General features: G+C 46.2%; 1 protein-coding gene across 5 annotated transcripts in view; it reads left to right on the top strand.

Moving 5' to 3' along the window:
- LOC119170642 (uncharacterized) overlaps positions 1–22,084 on the top strand; it is a 314,953-nt gene that overhangs the window by 282,522 nt on the left and 10,347 nt on the right. For all 5 annotated transcript variants that reach the window (XM_075886974.1, XM_075886973.1, XM_075886971.1 and 2 more), the window contains 12 exons: positions 101–223; positions 3,955–4,071; positions 8,162–8,285; positions 8,957–9,117; positions 10,286–10,460; positions 10,962–11,239; positions 12,853–13,001; positions 13,413–14,814; positions 17,111–17,221; positions 17,695–17,809; positions 19,714–19,824; positions 19,919–19,965. In XM_075886974.1, coding sequence (XP_075743089.1) covers positions 101–223; positions 3,955–4,071; positions 8,162–8,285; positions 8,957–9,117; positions 10,286–10,460; positions 10,962–11,239; positions 12,853–13,001; positions 13,413–14,814; positions 17,111–17,221; positions 17,695–17,809; positions 19,714–19,824; positions 19,919–19,965 — 2,913 coding nt within the window. The remainder of the gene's footprint in view (positions 1–100; positions 224–3,954; positions 4,072–8,161; positions 8,286–8,956; positions 9,118–10,285; positions 10,461–10,961; positions 11,240–12,852; positions 13,002–13,412; positions 14,815–17,110; positions 17,222–17,694; positions 17,810–19,713; positions 19,825–19,918; positions 19,966–22,084) is intronic.

The following is a 22,084-nucleotide window of genomic DNA, read 5'->3' as shown; positions in this document are numbered from 1 at the left end:
GAAGACTGGTGCGACGCAGGCGTGCTGTAATGTGTAGACCGCTTGGAACGCCTTTTTGTCACCTAGTGCAGGGTCGCGTGTGTTGTTTGACACTTCCCAGTGGACAAGACCCTGTGCGAGCAATCAAACAAGTTCTACTGCGGAGACAAACTCTGCATTCCCTCCGCTTTGAGGTGCGACGGACATGAGGACTGCAAGGACGGGGAAGACGAGGTCAACTGCAGTAAGTATTTTCAGCTTCGTTTCCTATTAAAGGAGTGTTGAGACGCGACCGAAAACCCTTTACGTGTATTGCTCTGATATTTGCATACGTCTAATGTATATCTTTTCTGTATGTATTTTCATAACCTGTAACACAATCCTGCCAAAGATTTAAAATACAGACTGTCAGTATTGACATAAAGAAGTAAATTAATTAATTAATTAATTAAATTCAGGGTACATTTACGTCCCATTATAGAAAAATTTAGCACCCTTTTAAGAAATCGATGCTCAAGAGATTGCGCGGTATCTTAATTTGATGAAAAGACACTAGTTCTTTTATTCGTATACAGGATTAAAGGAGCACTGACATCAAGTTCCAAGACTGAGACGTGCCCATCATTCGATCGCTAATTATGCATATGTCTTCTTGGACAAATTTGAATGGCATCCGTCGCGTGGAAGTTATTTTAATTCGATGTCAAACAGCGCAGAAAAGCTAAGGAGAACACACGAAAAATAGACTGCCCTGCGACATCGACACCAGTGCTACGTGTTCGGTGTGGTAAATTCCACAAATACCATCCTGAGTGACGATGCCGTTGTAGCGATGACGTGTATGATCCGAGTGTTCTTATCGTGGCGCCGAAGCGCGGAAACGCACTCGCTCGTCTCGTCTGATCTTCGTCGTACTGGTTTGAATGATTTCGTGAAATTATCAAGATAAAAACCACCTTTAAAAGAACGGCGAAAGAAAAGAGCATGATTAAACGTGCGATTGTCGGTCAGCAAGTCGGGGAATCGTTGTGAGTTGCAGGTGAGTTGTAGTCGTCTTGTTCGAAGCACGGAAAAAGCGCAATGAGGGTGTCTTTTCAAAATATCACGTATGTGTTACACATCAACGCTACCACAAGCCATCAAAAGTGCAACAGCGCATAGTCAGATATCATCGCTAACAAGTAACACGCAGGTATCGTTGAATTTTATTTCATCTGTAGGCTTTGCGTCCACGTAAAAGTGGTAATACCGTGTTAACTGCGAGAGGCTGCATGGATAGGTGGGGCCATCAGTAGGCGCAAAAAAGAACCTGGCAAGCAGGAAACATATTTTATTTCTAAGCTGATGTTCATTCGCGATAGCTATATTGCATTGAGACCTCTGCGTATACCTGAATGCTTTGCACGCCAAAACACACCAATATAGCTAACTGAGACACACGAGCGAACATGGCTGAAGCGTGCATCCTCGGGCACCTCTGCAGTGCTGCTTGGAACGGCGTCCATTTCGGAATCACTGTTCTGCAAAAGGTCGATCGAGGCAAAAATAGTTTGTGACGTCGCGAATCGTGGGGATTCCAGGTGCCAGACTATCGTATTGAACCCGAGTCGACTCTTTGTACGGCGACAACAGCAATGCAGGTGACAAGGCATGACTGAATCTGTCCGCCTAGCAGACAAAATGTTTGTGGACCAGCTAAAGCTGACGTCACTCTTTTCTGTAGAGAAGTGGTCAGCTGTGGCGTGTTCTGGAGGTGCCCGCGAGGTAGCGCCACTGCTGGTGCTCCCTGCGCTGAAAATGGCGGGATTGCCGGCCGTTTTGAATAGTGCTAGATACCAGTGATATAAATCAATAAAAGCGATAGTTATTCATCCCTCGGTTGTGTTTTAGGTCGCGAATCGCTGCAACGGCGTCTATAGCTACTCGCTGACGCAAAAATTTTGGCATGAGTAAATTTGATGTCAGTGCTCCTTTAAACGAGTGCTTTCGTCGCTGAATCCAATGCGACATTGTTCGAGAGCTTTGCAAACCAAATTTCGTTCCTAAATGAAACAGTTCAAGTTTTGCATGTTCTAGTCTACAGCCCTTCGCAACCCGCTATTGAAGAGGAAGCGTCGTGTTCTTAGCGCTACTTCATATCTTTATTATGTAATTATCACCATTTAGTGTCACGAATAAAGCGATTATATGATACCGATCAAGATCGCCCTGCACGTCACACATGCATAGAATTGTGATGAGTGCGAATGACTTCACAGCGTACGCTTTTGTTTATATTGAGCACATTAATCAGGGCATGGGCCATATAAACAAGTCGTGTATCCTCATTTATTTCACAAGACCGAGACTGTTTCCTTGAACAGCCATCGAATTTGCGTCTCCGATTCCACGATGACCTATAGTAGCGCTAGCAGGCTGTCACGGGATCCATGGTACAAGAGTTTCACGAGGCTACCAGGACCAGGACAGCTCTTTTAGATGCTCGCCTTGTCAGTTGCTGACGAAGTGCTTTAACCACAAGCTGCGCACTAACAAGTTTATACAACCGCATACTTCGTTCATCGGCCTATAGACCTACGCGCAGGTCCGGGGCCATGATGCCCGCAAGCTACGTCTCGCTGCATTTTCCCGCGAACGTCGCTCTCGAGTGTTATTGCAACATCTGCCAGCAACATAACTTCGTGCATGCCACCGTTGACGGCAATCAACAGCCTGATTAGCCGCTGCCGCGTTAGCAAACGATAGTCAGTCAGCAAGCTAGACAAATAAAAAGACAAGTGTTTGTGAAACCAAATAGCATTGACCCTGCGAACTACGTTCCGACCAGCCTGGCAATATACGTGCGGTTTCCAGGAACGTGGGTTAACTTTACGAGCTTGTTGATGATCCGGTGGTCGTTAGGAAAACATATTTCGTCTGAAGCTTGCATACCACTTGCATCACGATTGCGTGACACTACGAAAGGTCGGCGCACGCCTGGTAATGTTATAACGCAGAGTCTGATGAAGCCCAAGGCGTAAAGTTGCCAAGTAGACAACACAGCAGGTTCCCGAGAAAATTAAGGAAAGTTATTCGTCCGAGATAAACAAGAACCAGTTGCTTTACTCTCTGGTGGACTCCCAAATCTCAGCACACGGGTTTTGAACAATATTGCCTCCACTGAAAATGCAGCTACCGGGATTCAAAAGTAAAAACAAAAGAATGGTTGGTTGCAAGCCCGGGAACAAATAAGCAAGCTAATGGGAGAACCTTCGCGATGAACTTCCTCGGCAGTTTTGACTGAAATATATACAGGACGTGACTGTACGCGTACTGCGATGTGATATCGCGGGTGAACAGCGCATGATTCAGGTGCTTTCTGTTGCTTTAACTATTATTATTATTTCTCCAGCAGCCTGTTGACGAACGCCTTGAGCGCCCACCCTGTGTTGTTGTTGCCTCAATAACCAGCTCATATCCTCCAGTGGCATCGGCTACATAACCATGCGCGCAAACACAAAAAGTAAATTAAGCAAACCTAACTTTTATATAGTCATGTATGTCTTATAGTTTCACGCTATTCTTTCATATTATGCTTCTCTTTTGCAACATAATCACCTATGTTCAATACTCTCGTCTCGTACTTTCTTTTTTTAAAAAAAAAAGACAGAAAAAATATAAGCAGGGGCGGCGCCAGGATGTTTTTACTGGGGGGGGGGGGGCAACCATGAAAATGGAGTTCCTCCGGGGGGGGGGGGGGGCAAGCTAGCTCTGCTCCTACTAGGTTTTCAATATATGCTTCCGGGCACTTGGGTGGGCATAGGGGGGGGGGGCAGGCGAGAATTTGGGGGGGGGGCTCCAGCCCACCCTTGCCCCCCCCTGGCGCCGCCCCTGAATGTAAGGAACAATGCAAGTTCGCGCGACGTTCGCAAAACATCGGAATAAGAACGTTCCTAGTCGGGGCCAATTAACTATTTTATTACTTTTATTTTCTAGCCTGCGGTGAGAACCAGTTCCAGTGCATGAACGGATTCTGCGTGTCATCTGCCACTGGGTCGGTTCGCTGCAACGGAGTCGCCGATTGCATCGATGGAAGCGACGAACGAGGCTGCGGTGAGTACACGTGCTTGCACCTAAATACAGCTTGTTTCGACTCCTTGACTGGGAAACCTATAAAGCTACCAATCCGCCATTCCGACCGTGCCCAACGACATCACTGAGTACTGCTATGTCATAGGTAGGGCTTAGCGTCTATGCCGTCGCGCTGATAAGCCCCGCCGCGGTGGTCTAGTGGCTAAGGTACTCGGCTGCTGACCCGCAGGGCGCGGGTTCGAATCCCGGCTGCGGCGGCTGCATTTCCGATGGAGGCGGAAATGTTGTAGGCCCGTGTGCTCAGACTTGGGTGCACGTTAAAGAACCCCAGGTGGTCTAAATTTCCGGAACCCTCTACTACGGCGTCTCTCATAATCATATGGCGGTTTTGGGACGTTAAACCCCACATATCAATCAATCAATCGTCGCGCTGATAACGCGAGTTCGCGGTTTCCATTCGCTGTGATTTACGCGTGTATGGAAATTCCAGATTGTCGAAATGTCGCTAAACAGAGTTCGAAGCTGACAAGCGGTAAAACCGCCTATGTTTCTTAACAAGTACCCACTGAATTCATTCGTTCCTAATTATATAAAATGAATTGTTGGAGTTTTACGTCCCAAAACCGTGACGTGATTATGCGAGATGCCGTAGTGGGGCGCTTCAGCAATTTCTACCCTCTAGGATTCTTTAAGGTTCGCCTAATCTAAGCAAACGTGCCTCATGCACATCGCCTCCGTAGAAATCTGGTCACCGTCGGCGTGATGTGATCCCACAACGTTCTGGTAAGCAGCCGGGCACCATATCCAGTAGTCCACCACGGCGCCCAGTTGTATATATTATTTTAATTTACACTTGGCCTTTGCGTTTTGGTTGTGTCGAAAGTAAAAGCACCGCCTTTTTCGTTTATTTTGCATTTGATTAGCAGCGACAAAGTGGTGCTTCTCTCTCTCTCTAAATTAGTTCTTTGCTGTATTTTAAAACGCCACTCACAACGTGGGCAACCACTATAAGCTCAACCACGTGCTCAGTATAAAGTGCTCAGGCCTGCATTTATAATAGCAGTAATCAATCGTTGCCGCTGACATCCTAATACTGACAGCGTTCGGCTCTGTTTATTCACATTTCTAACCCTTCGTAGGTTCGCCTATATTTTTGAACCGAGGAATGAAAACCGGCAGTGGTGTAGTCATATCCACAACAACAAATTGTTTCAATTAAACTTCATCAAAATCAAGCCATTAGTTTACAAAAAAAAAGTTCGTGAGAGTGTTTTCAAAAAGTGGGAAAATACCGCCCCACTGTCTCATGAACTCACCACCTCGCGATTTCCATCAACAGGTATTTGGGGATGAAGAGGCCGAAGAAAGTGGCACTGCTGAGTGTCACTTCTCAAGTTGTGAAGAGGAAAGTTATTATAGCGATAGCAATATATGGACACTCGCAGCTAGATTTTGCCACCGGCCTCGACGTCACTCAACGTATATGTATACGTGTCTATATATACAAAAACGCAAGAAAGAAAAAAATCCAGAAAAAGACTCCGGTGCGCGGAATCGAACGCAGGACCTCTGAATTCTGAATGCGAGGTGTTAGCCACTGAGCCACGAAGAAGCACCTCCTTCAACGTTTCAATGGCAAGCAATTTATATCTACCACTTACCGCTGGCGAAGGACATCTCAGGGGAAACTATCGTGTTTTCAGCATTATTAGCAAGATGGTGCAATGAGCGCGCATCGCCACATCGTCACGACGCGGCGGTGCGCGCTCTCATCTCGCACGTGTACTTCCCCGTGGTGAGAGGGTTGGATGGATACTCACGCGTGCGTTTATCGTGCGGTGGGGGCGATCGTACGTCTTGGCTGGCCTCGGGCTTTCACCGGGACGATGTGTTGTAGTTACCGGGCACACAAAGGTCACTGCAATCGTTACACAGGCTCCGTTTGCGAAAAAGGCGCTCTTTTCAGACGGCGAAGTAACAAGTGAGACGCTTTTCCCCGTTCATCTGTACCTGTGAGTACGTCTTGGTGTGTAATTGGTGCGTGAGAAATGTGGGGCATGTTTCGATCTGCTTTTGATTCTGCGCGTGACCTTCCAATTTGTTGCTATTGCATTCATTACTTCGCATTAGCGGCAATGCTACGTTTTAACCGCAACACCATTTGCAGTTGCGCCTCTTGTGCGCCTTCACACCACTGTTCTCTGTTGCTGTGAAGCTTACTTCACCGCTTGCACCAACCATTTTGTGTTCATTTTGCTGCCTTTGTTTTCATTGTCAAAATAGTCGAGTACACTTGTCGTCCCTGAATATATGCAGTTTTCAAGAGGTATACGATATCAAGAAAAGTTTCCATGCACAAATATCCGCGATTGCGCTGAGAAGTGAGCGGGATGATATAGGGAATCGTTCTGATGCATGTATTAGTCAAGGTATTGCGCGAATTTGAAAAAAGAAATGAACTGCGTGATGTCTGGAAGTTAAAGTCACTTTTCCCTCCAAAAAAAAAAAACAAAAGGGAAAATTCGCAGGCATTTTGATTGGTAAGTTCTATCAACCCGAAAAAAAAAGAAAATTCAGAAGCTATCATAAAAAAATGAGCGAATTTTAACGCCATGGTAACACTACGACCGCTATTCGGAATCGGGGCAAGACAATTTTCCTTGAAATTACCTAGAGTTCAGTGACTTAACGTTGCGCGAATCGAAACGAGTGATGCGGGAGAACGTTCTTTCTGCCGATGGAAAAGCGGGACGTACATGTCCCACCTTCGCACAATGGGTTAATTCGAATAGGTTATATAGATTATACCCTGGCAAAGGAAAAAGACACTTTCAAGCAGTTTGCAGGACCGCAATAAGTATCGCTTTAGTCAAGACACGTTGCCGTGGAGTCATGATACTTGCACGTTCCCAACTAGTGCTTGTCGAAGGTGGCTTCACCGTAATATGAGGCTTTCTGTGGCAAAGCCAACTTCAAAAGAGACTTTCTTTCATAGGCAGGGAACTCGGGAATACTTCTCTGTAAAATGTAAAACATCGCCATAACAGCGGCAAGCTGCGTAGATTGATGGATTGATTAATTGATTGATTGATTTATTGAATTAACTATTTGGTTGGCTACATTGCAATGATAGAGAAGAAAGAGTAGGAAAGATTAGCAGAAAAAATAAAAACCACCGGCCTGCGCAGAACGCGCAGCATAGGAACAGCAAAAGCTGAAAGAGCGGCCTTTCTATAGCCTTTTTTAAACATTCTTTGGGTAACTGCTACAAGGACACTTGCAAAGTACCCCCCTACGCCATAAATTATCATAAACTTTGTGTTGTATCCAGGCAGTTTTTATGCCATCCTTCGTCATTCTTCGGAGAAGCGTGGTACCCTCTATACACTTGCAAATAATTTTGTACATTGTTTAATGCTGCGGTGGACAACTATGAAAAATTATGCTGAAGCTTTTGTAGTGCGGTTGGAGGATTTGAGCACCCACTCGTTACGCAGTTCGCAGCCTGTGATGCCTGGTTATTCCTTTTCTGTTCTAAAACATTTCATTGCTCATATTGACGCGATTATTTTCCCGAAAACGGGGCTGCCTAGGGTCATTTTGCAACAGAGTTTTTGAGAAGCAGCTGCTCAAGTGCGCAGTGTTGTCGAGACTTTTGACCCCGTTCCGGAGTGGCTTCCCGTTCTTGACCCTTGTGTGTGTTTGCCTGACTTCTGATGAAGTATGCTCTGTGTACTTTACTGGTCATAATTTCATTCATTAAAGAAAAAAAAGCACCGACGTGGCTCAGTGGTAGATTACTGGGCTGGCACGCCGGGGTCCTTGGTTCGAACCCCAATGTGTCCTTGACGTTTATTTTATGTACTTAGTTTTTTTTCTTATTTTCTGTGACAGTGGTTACTAGCAGCAGTTGCGGCGGACAGCTGCAGAGAACGCGACTCTTGTTGTTATCTTATTACAGCTTTCGCTGTAAAAACGCATGATATGAAAGAAGTAGCTAAAATATATCGTACATGAACAAGAGTTTATTCCAACCTTGCCACCCTGTTGATTACCGTGGTTACGACGGAAAACGCAATATTTATGATAGAACGCACGCATGTCATTTCAGTGCAAGTGGACAACAACGGATTGGCGCAAGCGTTTGACGGCGACCTGGGTTCGTGGACGCTCATGTGCGCGGACAACGCGACGCTCGATCACGGCAACCAACTCTGCCAGGAGATGGGATACAGGTTCGTTGAACCAGGGCCATGCACTCTTTCTATACTCAACATTACCGGTATTTAAGAAGACACTAAAGACACATGTCTACACTTCATACGCGTCTTACGCAAAAGCTGCAGAATTTTGCGTCAAGTTATTTACAAAGCTACTCATCAACGTTTCTACCTTCCGTGTTCTTTTCTTTATTTTATTTATTTGTCTGCTTGTGAATCTCTACTTTCAAATATAGGGGTGGGCGAATTGAGTTCTGAGTGTGACTCAAATAATACTGAATCGAACAACTCAATTTGACTTTCGATAGCTGGTATTCCAAGTTTAGAATAGTTGGACAACGCGGATATCTAAAACATGACAAAAGCCAATCATGTAACATGCCCTTTCCCATTTGTAGGGTAGCAAACTGGAAGTAGTCATGACTACGTCCACAATATTCCACATGAACAACAGATTTCTCTTTAACGCGGTTTTCTCGCTTCGCCTATCAGTGTCAATTGACATTTTTTTGTTTCTCCGATCTCTGTCTGTTCAATGCTTGCACACTCCAGGAAATAGCTACGTAAGTGAATCGAAAGCTCAACGAATTTTCACCGCTGTGCTTCCTTGTTTTTTGTGGAACCTCTTGCAAGGTTTTCGCTGTTTATTTTAATTTTGTTTCTTTTCCCCCCTTCGCGTCTTACAGCGGCGCCCTTTCGATACGAACGGTGAGAGTGGAGGCCAATGTCACCACGTGGGGCTCGTGGAACGCGCCCGACGACGGTCCCGACACCATGTGGTCCAAGGGACTCACCTTTGTGGACTCGTGCCACCACGGTGCGCTCGCCGTCAGGTGCGACTATTTCGGTGAGTACAGCGACAATCGTTCGCGGGCGATTCGCACCTTCATATCCATGAGCTTAATGGCCCCGTAGCAACGCACCGCCAGTAAAATTCGGGTCAGCTTAGCATAGCAAGCGGAAGTAGCATATTGATTGATTGATATGTGGGGTTTAACGTCCCAAAACCACCATATGATTATGAGAGACGCCGTAGTGGAGGGCTCCGGAAGTTTAGACCACCTGGGGTTCTTTAACGTGCACCCAAATCTGAGCACACGGGCCTACAACATTTCCGCCTCCATCGGAAATGCAGCCGCCGCAGCCGGGATTCGAACCCGCGCCCTGCGGGTCAGCAGCCGAGTATCTTAGCCACTAGACCACCGCGGCGGGGCGGAAGTAGCGTATGTAACCGGTGAATGTTCCACTTCAACTTTTCATTTTCTGATACTAGTTGCATCACCAGTTATTTGTTGATCATCCCTGATAATTTTTGCCACCTGGACTTGTTTAGTATGCGCCTCAAGCGCAGCCAACGAATAATCGCAAATGCTGCGCCGTTTTAGTGTACTAAGCTCAGACGGAGAACCGCCAACTTTACTACTATATAGAATAGTATATATCGAAGCAGTAGTATATACGCTCTCGTTGCTACGTGCGAGCACACGCTATTATGCTCTTCGAAAGCAAATGCTTAATTCGAGTGTAGTTATTCTCGTAACGCCAAACACTTCTTAGTTGTTTGTGTCTTTACCGTTTCACTGAAATTCATTAGCTATTGCAAATAATTCTTTCATAACGTTCGGGCTTAATATATTCGCTTTGCGACACTACATGCGTGGTGCTTAAAGGCGACTTGACATTGTGAACGATCGTTGAGCGTTAGCATGTTTTCTTCATGTTCTCACTGGCTGTCCTATACTACTGTCTTTTTTTTACCTTTTATTTTTTAATATTTCATGCATTATTTAATGTAACCTGTTCAAGTGCAGAGTAGCCAACCAAGCACTTCCTTAAGTGGTTAACCTCATTGCCCCTTCATTTCTCTCTCCTTCTTAGAAGAAGTAGAGGTGGGCTCTATCGCACGTCATTTTCTGCGTTGATTTCTTCCTTTCTTTCTCCTTGATTCTGGCCGTCCGTGTATTTTCACGCTGAGTACGTGCCTCGCAATGACGACGCGCGATTCCTTACCGCAGAGTGCGAGAATCAGACGGAAGTGCTGTTCCGCATCGAGCGCGAGGCAACGGGGCAGTCGACGCAGAACGACGTCTGGCCCTACCTGGCCCTCCTGCATGGAAACGACTCGTCGACCGCCTGCCACGGAGAGATCGTGAGCCCGCTCTGGGTCCTCACCACCGCCTACTGTCTCCAGTGAGTCGTCTTTTGCCGTTTGTTCCGTGTCACGGTGTATACACGTATGCATGTCAAGCGACTGGATTCAGGATTCGTAAGGACCAAAGCCCTTTATGTCTCAAGAGCCTCAATGTTCGGCGTCTACAAGGACGCTTCAAAAAAGGTCATAAACAGCAGAATGTCGTCGTCAATGGCATCACTTTTGGGTTGTCATCAATGACGTCATTACGTGACCTGATAATGTCGTCACATGCTATTGCCACCTGGCCCGAAATGGGCCGACCACGTCGGTGGGGCGACATTGAGGTAAATACAGGGTGTTTCAACTCGACGAGAGAATGGAATCGAATTGTAACGTCAAAGTATAATTTGCTGAGAGGTGGTCACCGGACCACTTATATAAAACGGCAGATGCCTTCGCCGGTCTATATCGGCAGTGGCTGCCTGAGGCACGCGCTGCTATGCAGATATGTGTTTCTCCAGCTCGTTCTTCGTTTGCTTTCCCTCTCTCTTCCGTAGGCAGCTTCCGCCGAACGCTTCGCAGCTGTACGTGCAGGCGGGATTCACGCGCCCCGCCAGCGCCCGCAAGCACCACAGCGTGGTGCGCGTGGTGCTGCACCCGCACTACTCGCAGTTCCGCTCCAGGACGCTGCCCGACTACGACCTGGCCCTGGTGAGGCTCGCCGAACCGCTGTCGTTCGCCAACCACGTCGCGTCGGCCGTCTGCCTGCCCGACGACGTGGCCCGGCCGGGCGTCACCTGCTTCGTCGGAAGCCTGGGAGACGGAAGGCCCAGAGGTAGGTTATTTATTTATTTATTTATTTATTTATTTATTTATTTATTTATTTATTTATTTATGTCAGCGCACCGACATTTTTATCAAAGCATTAAATACGAGGTGGAAAGAGGGGCTGCGAGCGTGTGTATGTGTGTGTGCTTGTGTGTAAAGGCGTAAATGAAGTTTGCAATGCAATACTAATGTAACAAAATACTATTGCTACTTGAAAAACATTAAAACAAGAAAACTGAACCATTGTCTGACACAATCAACAAGAAATTTGTTAGTTGTTCCAATCTTTGATTGATTTAGGAAAGAAGTGGCAGTAAAAGGTGCTTTTGCTGTGCTTCAAGGCTAAAATAATTTTTATCGTGGTAACATTGAGTGGTTTTGTATCCAGAATGCAATTGTTGCGATTGATAAATTTGTAACTTATATATTGTGATTATTAACATTTCTTGGTATGAAACACTGATATACAGATGGCATAATGAAATAAACACTGATCGGGATCAACACGCAGTTGCTCTGATGTCATTCAACTATGTAGCAAGATGGGCACGAGTGCTCGCACAATGCCTTGTGCTGGAAGCTCGCGCGTTTCATCTTTTTTGAATTGCCGGATTTTTCCCGGTGGTATTGTGAAAAGAAGGTACACTCGAGGTATACTCTTACTGTTACATTCATATTTAGTGCTACTAGTATACAACACGTTACCAATGCATTGAGTCGCATTGTAAAAAGGTTTTAATACTTACTCAAACCAAATAGTAAAGGCCCGTGTATTTTGCGATGTCAAGGCTTGTTATATTACACCAGCTGGTCGAAATTTCCGGAGCTCTCTACTACGGCGTCTCTCGTAATCATATAGTGGTTTTGGGATGTAACACCCTGTATAATAATATTACTAATATTATTATTATTGCGATAGCAATTATATGAACATTCTCGGCCGGCTGGTTTTTGCTGACACCACCACTCTCATTCATATATATATATATATATATATATATATATATATATATATATATATATATATATATATATATATATATATATTACAGGGAAAGATGTGCTGCCCTCTTTTTTATGTGGAGCGAACATCGCCTTTCTGGCCTGGGTCGTCTGCGCACGAGCTTATCTCGTGAGAAAACAGGGGGGGGGGGGGGGGGGGGGGGGCTTATGATTGCAGCGCTATCGCAGCAACGATCAGTGCGCGGCCTGTGCCCCCACAGTAGGCGGGAGCTTCTACGTGTTTCACTCTTAACACACACACACACACACAATATAGTGCGAAAAGTGTACCAGGAGAGGCCGTGTTCTTTTACACCAGCGTTTTTTGTAGAGTTACATGGGATCGGACCTAAATGAGTCGACTGCCAGCCTAACCTCGTATATCAACGCCGTCACTATGCACAAGTCATGTTGTGGTCATCTGCTGCGGCTGCGCCGCAGGAGACTCGGTTACATAGCAAGCGCATGTTTACTCTAATTAATATTGCTCCTAAAAATGCTAGACTTGCTTTGACGAATAATCAAATATGTTGATATCGCATTCATTGCTTCGCCCTTTTGGCGAAACAGTTTTAATATTATTATTATTCCGACCGATTTCTTTGGCCGCACTTGCAGTTCCGTTCAAGACGGCCTCGTCGATCATTCACCTGCCGATCGTCATAAACGAGCTGACCACGTGCAACAACGAGGAACACTACAAGAATGGCGTCACCCAGAAGATGATCTGCGGAGATGGGCGTCAAATGAAGCGTCAGCTGTGTGACGTGAGTATAGCGCATCGACATGCTCCCTATTCACTGTTTCTCACAATTCGCTTATGAAGTTTTGATTAGGTAAGGGCTGCATTTCCGTATGTGAATGCATTACCCGGGGTGTTTCCAGCGACCTGACGACCTATCGCGAACGTCAATGCCGTCACCACTATCAGTGTTGAATTTATCGTAATCAGGCAGGATTCCTCTGTGTGACTTTGAAGTGCAGGAATAGTGAAACATTGAGAGCGGAAACCGTATCACTCACTTGACTGTTTGCGAGAAGCGCATATAATTCGCAGATGAAATGTAGCATGTTGAAAGAAATGGCAAATGTAAATGAGCGAGCAGATCGCAACTGTGCCAAACTGAAGTAGCACTGAATCTTTACAAGCCGTGTAATTTTTTTTCTTTGCCATGCAGGGTGATCTTGGAGCTCCTTTGATGTGCCTCTCGCCAAACAGCATCTGGCGCCTGGCCGGCGTGCTCAGTTACCAGCGCCACTGCGGCACCTACCAGAAGCACCCGTCCGTGTTCTCCAACATCTACGAGATGCGGGACTTCATCCACAACGTGACCGGCCTGCTCTCCTACAATGTCACCCATGACCCGCAATTGTACAGCCTTCTCGAGTTCCCCCAGGCTGACGACGGCAACGTCTCGGCCGCGGTGCGCTCACACGCCGCCGGCAAGATGGCCGGCCTCGAGCACAACGCGTCCGCCATGGCAGCCGCCCTCTACTCTCACGACAACATCCACGGCGAACACGAAGGAGAGAACGCGAGCGTTACGACGACGCCGGCGTCGGCGACCACGGCGCACGACGTCATGTTCCTCGACTTGGAGGGCGTCATTCCCAAGGTGAACCACACGAAGGACTCAATCCTCGAAGAGGGTAACGTCACGACGACCATTCCGAAGACTCCGATGACACACGTTGGTGCCGGCGTGGAAGCTAGGCTTCACAAGGTCGACCACGCGGGGGTACACTCGACGACGACCGCGACGATGGTTATGACGACTGCGAACACTACCGACGGCCATCATGACAACGGCCACCACCATGGCGGCGACCATTATGACAGTCACCACCACGATGTCGCCACCACGACAGTTGACCCTCACGAGACCATTGCCTCCATGCGGCTCATGGACGTCGACTCCGGCGAGCTCTCGCCTTCGAGCGAGACCAGTCGTGATGCCTCCACGTCCTCTTCACATCATGCTCACCACCACCACCACTACCATCATCATAACTACCACGAAGGCCAGCACCATGCCGCGCACACGAACGACACGAGAACGGAGAGTAGGGGCCGATCAGCGGCGCTACTTGCCAATCGCACTGTCGTCGACGAGATGCAGGCGTTTATAGAGCGCAACAGCGCCGAGGGGGCAATGACAACTGAACCGGGTTTGCTTGTGGAGAACAGGACTGCAGTCGCAGGAACTGCGATGGGAGCTCCGACGGAAATGTCCCACGAGGTCGTTCATGCCACTACGCACGACTACGCTCATTCGAGACACATGGAAGAAGAAAGTCGGGAGAGTGGGACGACCACATCAACTGCGTTGACAAACACTTCAAACACTTCCAGTGCTGAGGGGACCACGATGCCAATGTTGACAAGCCATGGGCACGAGAGTCATGCAGCGCTGATGATTGGATACAATGAAACGACTACACTGTTGCCAGAAAGCTCGTCCACAATGGCAGCCGCGGCAAATGTTACCGGCGAAGATTTACAGAGTGTCACTGCCGAGGCTGCGATTGGTGCGCCGTCGCCTGTAGAAAAGAACGATACGATGCACGGCGCATCGCATAGTAAGTTTACCAAAAGTCATAAGTCAGAGAGCGCTTTTAATGTTTGTATTTAAAGCGGCGCAAAAGACGAGAGCACAAGATGAAAACCTGTCAGTTGTTATTTCAGTGCCCAGTCCTGTGATCCTATTTGTCGTGTGTTTCCGATATTTGTGCATATTTAAATACCGGCTTGCTAGTCATGCAAATACAGAACGTGTCTGGCTATAATGAAGCATTCTGTTAGGTAGTTTCATAAGCCTTTGAACTCACCAAGGGAACTGACGTAAATTTTGCGCAAGTTTTCTGAAGTTTCACTAACCAGTAAGGACAGGTTGTAGAATTACAAGGCCGCACATCAAAAGACTTCAGCTGGGACACATTGTGGACTTTCACGAGAATAAGTTGATTCTTACAACGTCGCAAGGCTTAGTCGAAGATTATTTAGGGTGATAATGCAAGATGGGACAAGTCATGTTTTTATTAAAGAGGCTCTGCCGCACTTTTTTAATTAATCATAGAATGCTCTCATTGGTGTTGTTTATGGTCTCAATAATCGATCGCGAAAAAAGAATTAATACTATTCTTCCGAAGAGGATCTAGGGGTGATGAGGAGCATTGTAGTTGTGCAGCATGAGCAGTTTTTTTTTTTTCAGTTTAGAAACTCGCTAGCAGACTCCCTGCGTCGGCTTTGCGAGACGCCGTGGGAAGGAGTGCCAACAAGAAAAGGAGGAGCGTGCGTAGGTTAGCAGACGCTCCCTGCGGCGGCGTTGCAAGGCGGGAAAGTGGGAACGTAGGAGAGGGGAGGGGACACTCATGCGCAATGGGGGAGCGAGTACGAGCAACACAGACTAAATTTAGTCGGCGTTGGTACGAGCAGGTGGTAGAAGAGAAGTTGAGAGAGTAACGTACTGCTGTTCAGATGCTTCCTGCGTCCCCTTTGTGAGACTCTCCGGGGAGGAATACCTGGAGCAAATGGGGAGCGAACGTAGGTTAGCAGACGCACATTCGCTCGGAGGATTTCAAGCTGGACGGTTGTGCCCTCGCGATCTCCGACTTCAGCGTAGCTCCCGCCGACTGGTTCGCCCTCCGCGGTCTCCTGATGCCGTGCAGCTCTCGCATTGTGGCACCCCGCCCTTGGACTGCTTCGACCGGATCCCCACTTTCCTATCTCCTTCTTTTTTCCTCTCGTTGGCTGGCGGCTTCTTATCCATCTATTTTCCTTCTATTCTTTTTATCCCTCCTTCCTTCTCCCTATATCTTTAATTCCCCATATCCCATTCCTCTGCCGACCTGTTGAGGTGTCCTCGTAAGGAGAGACAGTTACGGGTCGGCACCTTTCTTTTCTTTTCTTCTGATATAACCACAATCTCTCTAGCAGACGCACTCTGCGGGGGCGTTGCGAGGCTCGAGAGCGGTAGTGTAGGAAAGGAGAGGGGGGAGGGGACACACATGCGCAATGGGGGAGCGAGCGTAAGCAGGAGAGAGAAGGGGAGGGCAACGTGCAGCTTTGGAGAGAGGGAAAGAAGAGAGCCACGCATGCGTTCTGTGAGTGTGAACTATGGATGTGTGACATACCCCTGAGCAAGAGATGCTTCGCATCTAAAACATTTTGAGAATCCTTCAAATACGAGCGCAGTTGTAGAGATGTGTCGTATGCTGTGATTGCTTTCTTGCCTCTTTCGTTTCGACGAGCGCGCTGGAGGCTTAATCTAGTTACGCCATGCACTCGTCAAAACCTTGAGCACTTTTATGTTTTTTTTTTGGACGCGTTCCTTATCTTCGCAGTGGTCACGGGCAAGCAGCGGAGGCCTCTCGTGGTGGTCGCTGTAACTGTGCAGCTTACGACGTTCAAAACAGTTAGTAGCCGTGAATTTAGGTACATGGCGTGGTTGTTTTTGTATATGGCATCATTTGTACAAATAAGAGGGAACGATTTCTAGCTGTTCGACGTTCTCAAACTGCGCGAAAAGACAAGTAGGCGAGTAAAAAAACATAAAGAGAACACCACAAACGCAGAGTGTCAAGACAGTTGGAAGTTCGCGCTAGTGGTGTTCTCCATGTTTTCTTACTCGTGTACTATTCTTTTCGCGCAGTTTAAGAATGTCGAAAAGCAGTGAACCAACTAGACCATTTACCGTTGCCTTATGGTAAATTCGTACCTGGCTTTGAGAATGAACTGTAAATTCTAGGCCGCGTGCTACGCTATAGTGTTTAGCTCGTGTGTTCTGCGAAGCCACGATTACAAATCGGTAGCATTTTCCCACTATGTTGAAAAAGAGTTGCAGGGCCCCTTCAACGCTTTTCTTTCTTAATGCAGGTTCGACCTGTCTAGGCTTCACTTGCAACTCGGGCGACATGTGCGTTGACCACTCCGGCGTTTGTGACGGCATTTACGACTGCAAAGACGCCAGTGATGAAATCAACTGTGGTAAGTCTTCGTGTCTCACGTAATCTTATATTCATCAAGCAGATTTATATTGTAAACATGCTTCGATCTGTTAACTTCACTTCAAGCTCTTTCGCGCCAAATGCTAGTCTGACCTAAAAAAATGTGAGGTTCATCTCATGCGTTACAAACGAAAAGTTGCCACACCACATAGTTGCCCCTGAATCGTGCAGACATGAGGTTACATTATTAAAACAAACTTTATTTGTATTTCCATCTGGCATACACTGCTATATATTTGTAGATAAATGTTATGGGCCAATAAATGTTGGCACATCGAGCTTGAAAAAAGATGTAACGAGATGAATACTAGTTGTGAAATATATTTAGATTGATTCAATTGCTGCAAAAGAGGTTATTGAAAGAATAATATGTCTAAGAACGAGGGAAGTCAATAACACGGTTATAGCTAAACAAGTTGATGACACGGTATTTGGTCTTCCTTTTTTCTGCAGTCCAACTAAGAGATGCGATTGTTCACGGGAGGAAAGGAGTTAGTTGGATGCCCGCCTGTGGCGACACCTGGGACGACGCACTCAGCGACAGCGTCTGTCATGAAATGGGCTTCGAGTACGTATTAGCCTGAGATACAGCGCTGTTTTGGTTTGACCGAAATGGTCTATATTTACTAACGATGCATTTATGCAAAATCAGCCGGCTCCATGAACCTTATAATGCTTTTACTTGCATAAAACATACACCTTCATATATATAGCTTTGCTCGCATAAAACATATGTCAGTTTTTGCGTAATACTCAACTGCCAATGTTATTATTATGCCGGAGAAACTCTTTGCCGTTCGCAGAATGTCACCAATGCTCACCCTACTTCCATACATTTGCCAAAAAAAAGCCGCATAAAAACGAGAAGGCAGTAGTGTAACTTTGCGATTCTCATATCACGTTAAATCTGCTGTTGAAAAATTATTATTGTAGGTCACGTCTCAGGATAGGATGGGGCAAAATGAGACAAGGCGCAAAACGCGACATTTCGACTTGCGGACCTTTGTAGATAATACTATAAGTATATTTCTTTGTTTCTCTATTTCAGCGATAGGTGCTGGTAGTTGTCTACCATCTTATCTGTAAGAAATTATGATTGCTCACAGCATTCGCATGGGAATGATTACATAGCTGGTGTCGGTGTGTTCATGACCAGTCAAAAAGGGGCGAAACTCTGCTAGGCCAAATTTTTGGATCCGTGCATGAAGATACTCCGACGTCAGTACAACTTACATTTTTATTCTGTTACTTCATACTACTAGCCACATACCACCCAAAGTTAGGCTCATTTGGTGAATGGTGCTAAAGCGAAATTTTTTTAAAATTCAGGCTTTTCGGAGGAACAAAATTTGACAAAAAGTGATCGAAATGCCTTAGAGAGTGTCTTATTAAGTTAAGTGAACCATTTGCTCATAATAAATAAATATTAATAATTTTCATTCAGGAGGGTTAGGACGTAGAAGAAACTTTTATATGAAGCTTCATGGGTTGAAAACGACATAAAAAACACTAACTGTTGTTGAGGACAGGACTCCATTAGCGCTACATAGCGGCTGTTCCGCGTTCCCAGAGATGCTCTCAAGAGACGCATAAAAACATTGAAAAAAATCTTCAAGTCAAGCCATTTGCAAACACGTCTTGGAATCTAATTTCAATATTATTTTGCTCATACTAAAATTAAAAAAAAATACTAAGCAACACAAAGCTCAAAATTCATCACCTCACAAAGCCTGGCTGACAAAGCTGAAGCCACGAAATGTCCGTGCAGTTCTGCATCAAAGCGGCAAAGATAGGCAAAGAAGATGCGTCTGAACATACCTAGCCTCCAATCATTAAGTAATATAATGAAGTGCAAGCGTTCAACAGAAGACACCATTAGCAAAAAGAAAGACTGGGGGTGCTTGATTTGCTAAGAGCTTTGAAGCAACACAGCGCCGGTTCTGTCTGGATTTATTGCGTGGAGTGCTTGGAGTGGGCTCGAGAAGACTGCGTGGGGGACCACATGAGAATTTTCAGGTGCTTCTACTGCAAAATCTGGAGGGATGAAATTTTTGTCACACTGTCTCATTTCGCCCCACGCTGTGTCTCATTTTGCCCCAACGTGCGGGGCAAAACGAGACATCTCGTGCGTTAATTATTTATCTTTAGAACACCCTTCTCAACTGTGGTGGCAACAGTAATATTTATGCAGCACCTACATTGTACCGAAACAAAAGTTTCTACATTGACATTTATTGGTGAAGAGTGAAATAGAACGTTGAAGAACCCCAGGTGATCAAAATTTCTGGAGCCCTCTACTACGGCATCTCTCATAATCATATGGTGGTTCTGGGAAGTTCAATTTCACCTATCAATCAATCAAGAGTAAAATAAAAAATTATTCGCTGTCTTAATTTTTGTTAAATTTTACCCTCCTTATTCTAGTAAGATATATGACGCGCCAAATGTTCTGTTTTTATTCTTTTTTTCTAGAAAAGCTTCTGAGACCAGTATCATAGCACTTGAGTCGCCATATGCGATGTCTCTACGTCATAGCAACAAGTCACGTGGACAAGAGAACGTAATGCAGTTCCTTGCGCTCAGGTAAACAATTTTACAATGTTACTTCATTCATGATATTATGTGTCTGCAAATCCGCTTAGTTTACATTGACGGTATCTTTGGTTTCATTTCACAGCAATGAAACGTGCAATACCAAGGTTACAATGAAGTGTCATCATTACCGTAAGTAGTAAACCATTTTATTAAGTAACGCTAGTGGTATTTGATAGTATTTTGGTGTTGATAGGGTGGTGCGGAATGCTTTTTTTCTACTTTTCTTACTCAGGCATTCTCAAAACGATGAAAAATATCAGAAATAATAAGTAAAAACAGTACGCAGTTTCTTCTATGTCGCGCCAGACCAAAGCAAAGCGAGCGTGTTCGATCTCGTGATTTCCCGTTTGTATATATATCCTGGTTGAACATCGCTGCTTCAAGGTTGTAACACTGTGATACTTGGCTGTACCATAGTTGAACTTCACTGTTCGAGGGTTTTTGTAATCGGCATGTCGTTAGCGTTGTCTCTCCCGCATAGCGGCGAGTCTCACTTCGCGAAACACGGCCCCCTCTTTAGGGCGACCCATGGAGAAACTGTCTCTCAACACAGCTCATATTTTTGAAAGACGATAGTCTTTCTTGTGGACTTTCGACGCCAAAAGTTTGGTCTGCCTGTCTGTCTGTCTGTCTGTCTGTCTGTCTGTCTGTCTGTCTGTCTGTCTGTCTGTCTGTCTGTCTGTCTGTCTGTCTGTCTGTCTGTCTGTTTGTTCATCTGTCTGTCTATCTGTCTGTCTGTCTGTTTGTTTGTTCATCTGTCTGTCTGTCTGTCTGTCTGTCTGTCTGTCTGTCTGTCTGTCCATTTGTCTGTTTGTCCGCGGTAACTATTTCCCTAAAAATACCTATCAGTACCTCAAACTGCCAGCCCCATCTGCCGCGCCCAGCAATACTGCTGAAGTTTCAGCGTTCATACTTGTGCAATTGTCAATTAAAAAGCAATTATTGCGCATATCTGAGGCACTATAACAACACGTCGATGTTTTGTATGTGTGCCTTTATACTAGAGAAGGCACACAAAAAAAAATGCTAGGGACCATGGAGTTCATCACGCTGCGCTGACAGTGCAATTCGATGCTCAAAAAAAGCAAGTGTTTCCAACGCTTTGCTAAAATAACACGGTGGTGGCCCTGCCCGTTGGTTTTCGTTCTACTCCTTATCACTTCCGAGACAGGCGCTCATCTTTCTCCGCGGGCGCTCACGCCTTCCTTCACTTTCGAAGAAAACTGCCACATGGCCTTCGCGTCTAACGTGCCTCGATGCGCTCATTCGCCTTCGCTGGACGGATCGAGACTCTCTAACGCAGCGCTCGCAGAATACAATTGACCGATTTTCTCATGCAGAACATCAAATAAACGTTTTGTTCACTCTCTCCACGCGCAAGACTATCGTCTCTCGATTATATTTGCAGTGAAACATGCAGATGCGGGGCCAACTTTTTGTTACTTAGCTCGTGCGTGGACGCTGCACAGTTGCAGTCCGGCGCATGTGCAACTTCACATGGCGTCCCTACAGATGCGGCGTAGCGATGTTCGACTATGTACAAATATAACGGCGCAGTTGGTGCGCAGCCCCGAGCTTTCCCGCAGATTCATATTGCTTACACCAGCTGTGTGAGGTAAACGGTTGCTACGCAATGGTCCATCGATTTTTTCATTGCGATAGCGACTATATGGACACTCTCGACTGGATTTTACCGCCGGGGTCGGCGTCAGTCGAGATTCACCGTATATGTATATGTATCTGTGTATATAAAAACGCAAAAAACAAAAAAGTCCACAAAACAAATCCGGTGCACGGAATCGAACAACCGACCACTGAATTTTGAGTGCATGGCGTTAGCAACTGAGCCACGAAGGACCACCTCCTTAACACTGAAACGGCAAGCTATTCACATCTACCACTTACCGCTGGCGATGGCTATCTCGGACGAACTATTGTGTTGTCAGCATTACCAGCGAGATGGTGCAATGAGCGTGTGTTCCCAGATCGTCAGGACGCGGCGGCGCACGCTGATGCGTTCATCTCCCATGCGTACTTCGCCCCGCGAAGGGGGGGAATCGTATGCCTTGGGCTTTTGCCGGAACGATTCTGTTGTAATTACCGGGCGCACAAAGGTCACTGTTCTAGCTGCACAGTCTCCGTTTGCAAAAAAAGGCGCGCTTCTCAGACACGGCGATTTAGTTCCGCGTCCGAAGCAGCCGCGCTGACGCAGCCTTCCAGCCATTCGCAATAGGAGGCTGCGTCAGTC

The sequence above is a fragment of the Rhipicephalus microplus genome, chromosome 2 (assembly GCF_043290135.1).
Source record: "Rhipicephalus microplus isolate Deutch F79 chromosome 2, USDA_Rmic, whole genome shotgun sequence".
Lineage (NCBI taxonomy): Eukaryota > Metazoa > Arthropoda > Arachnida > Ixodida > Ixodidae > Rhipicephalus > Rhipicephalus microplus.
The sequence above is the reverse complement of the archived record's forward strand: the minus strand, read 5'-3'. Positions and strand labels throughout refer to the sequence as shown.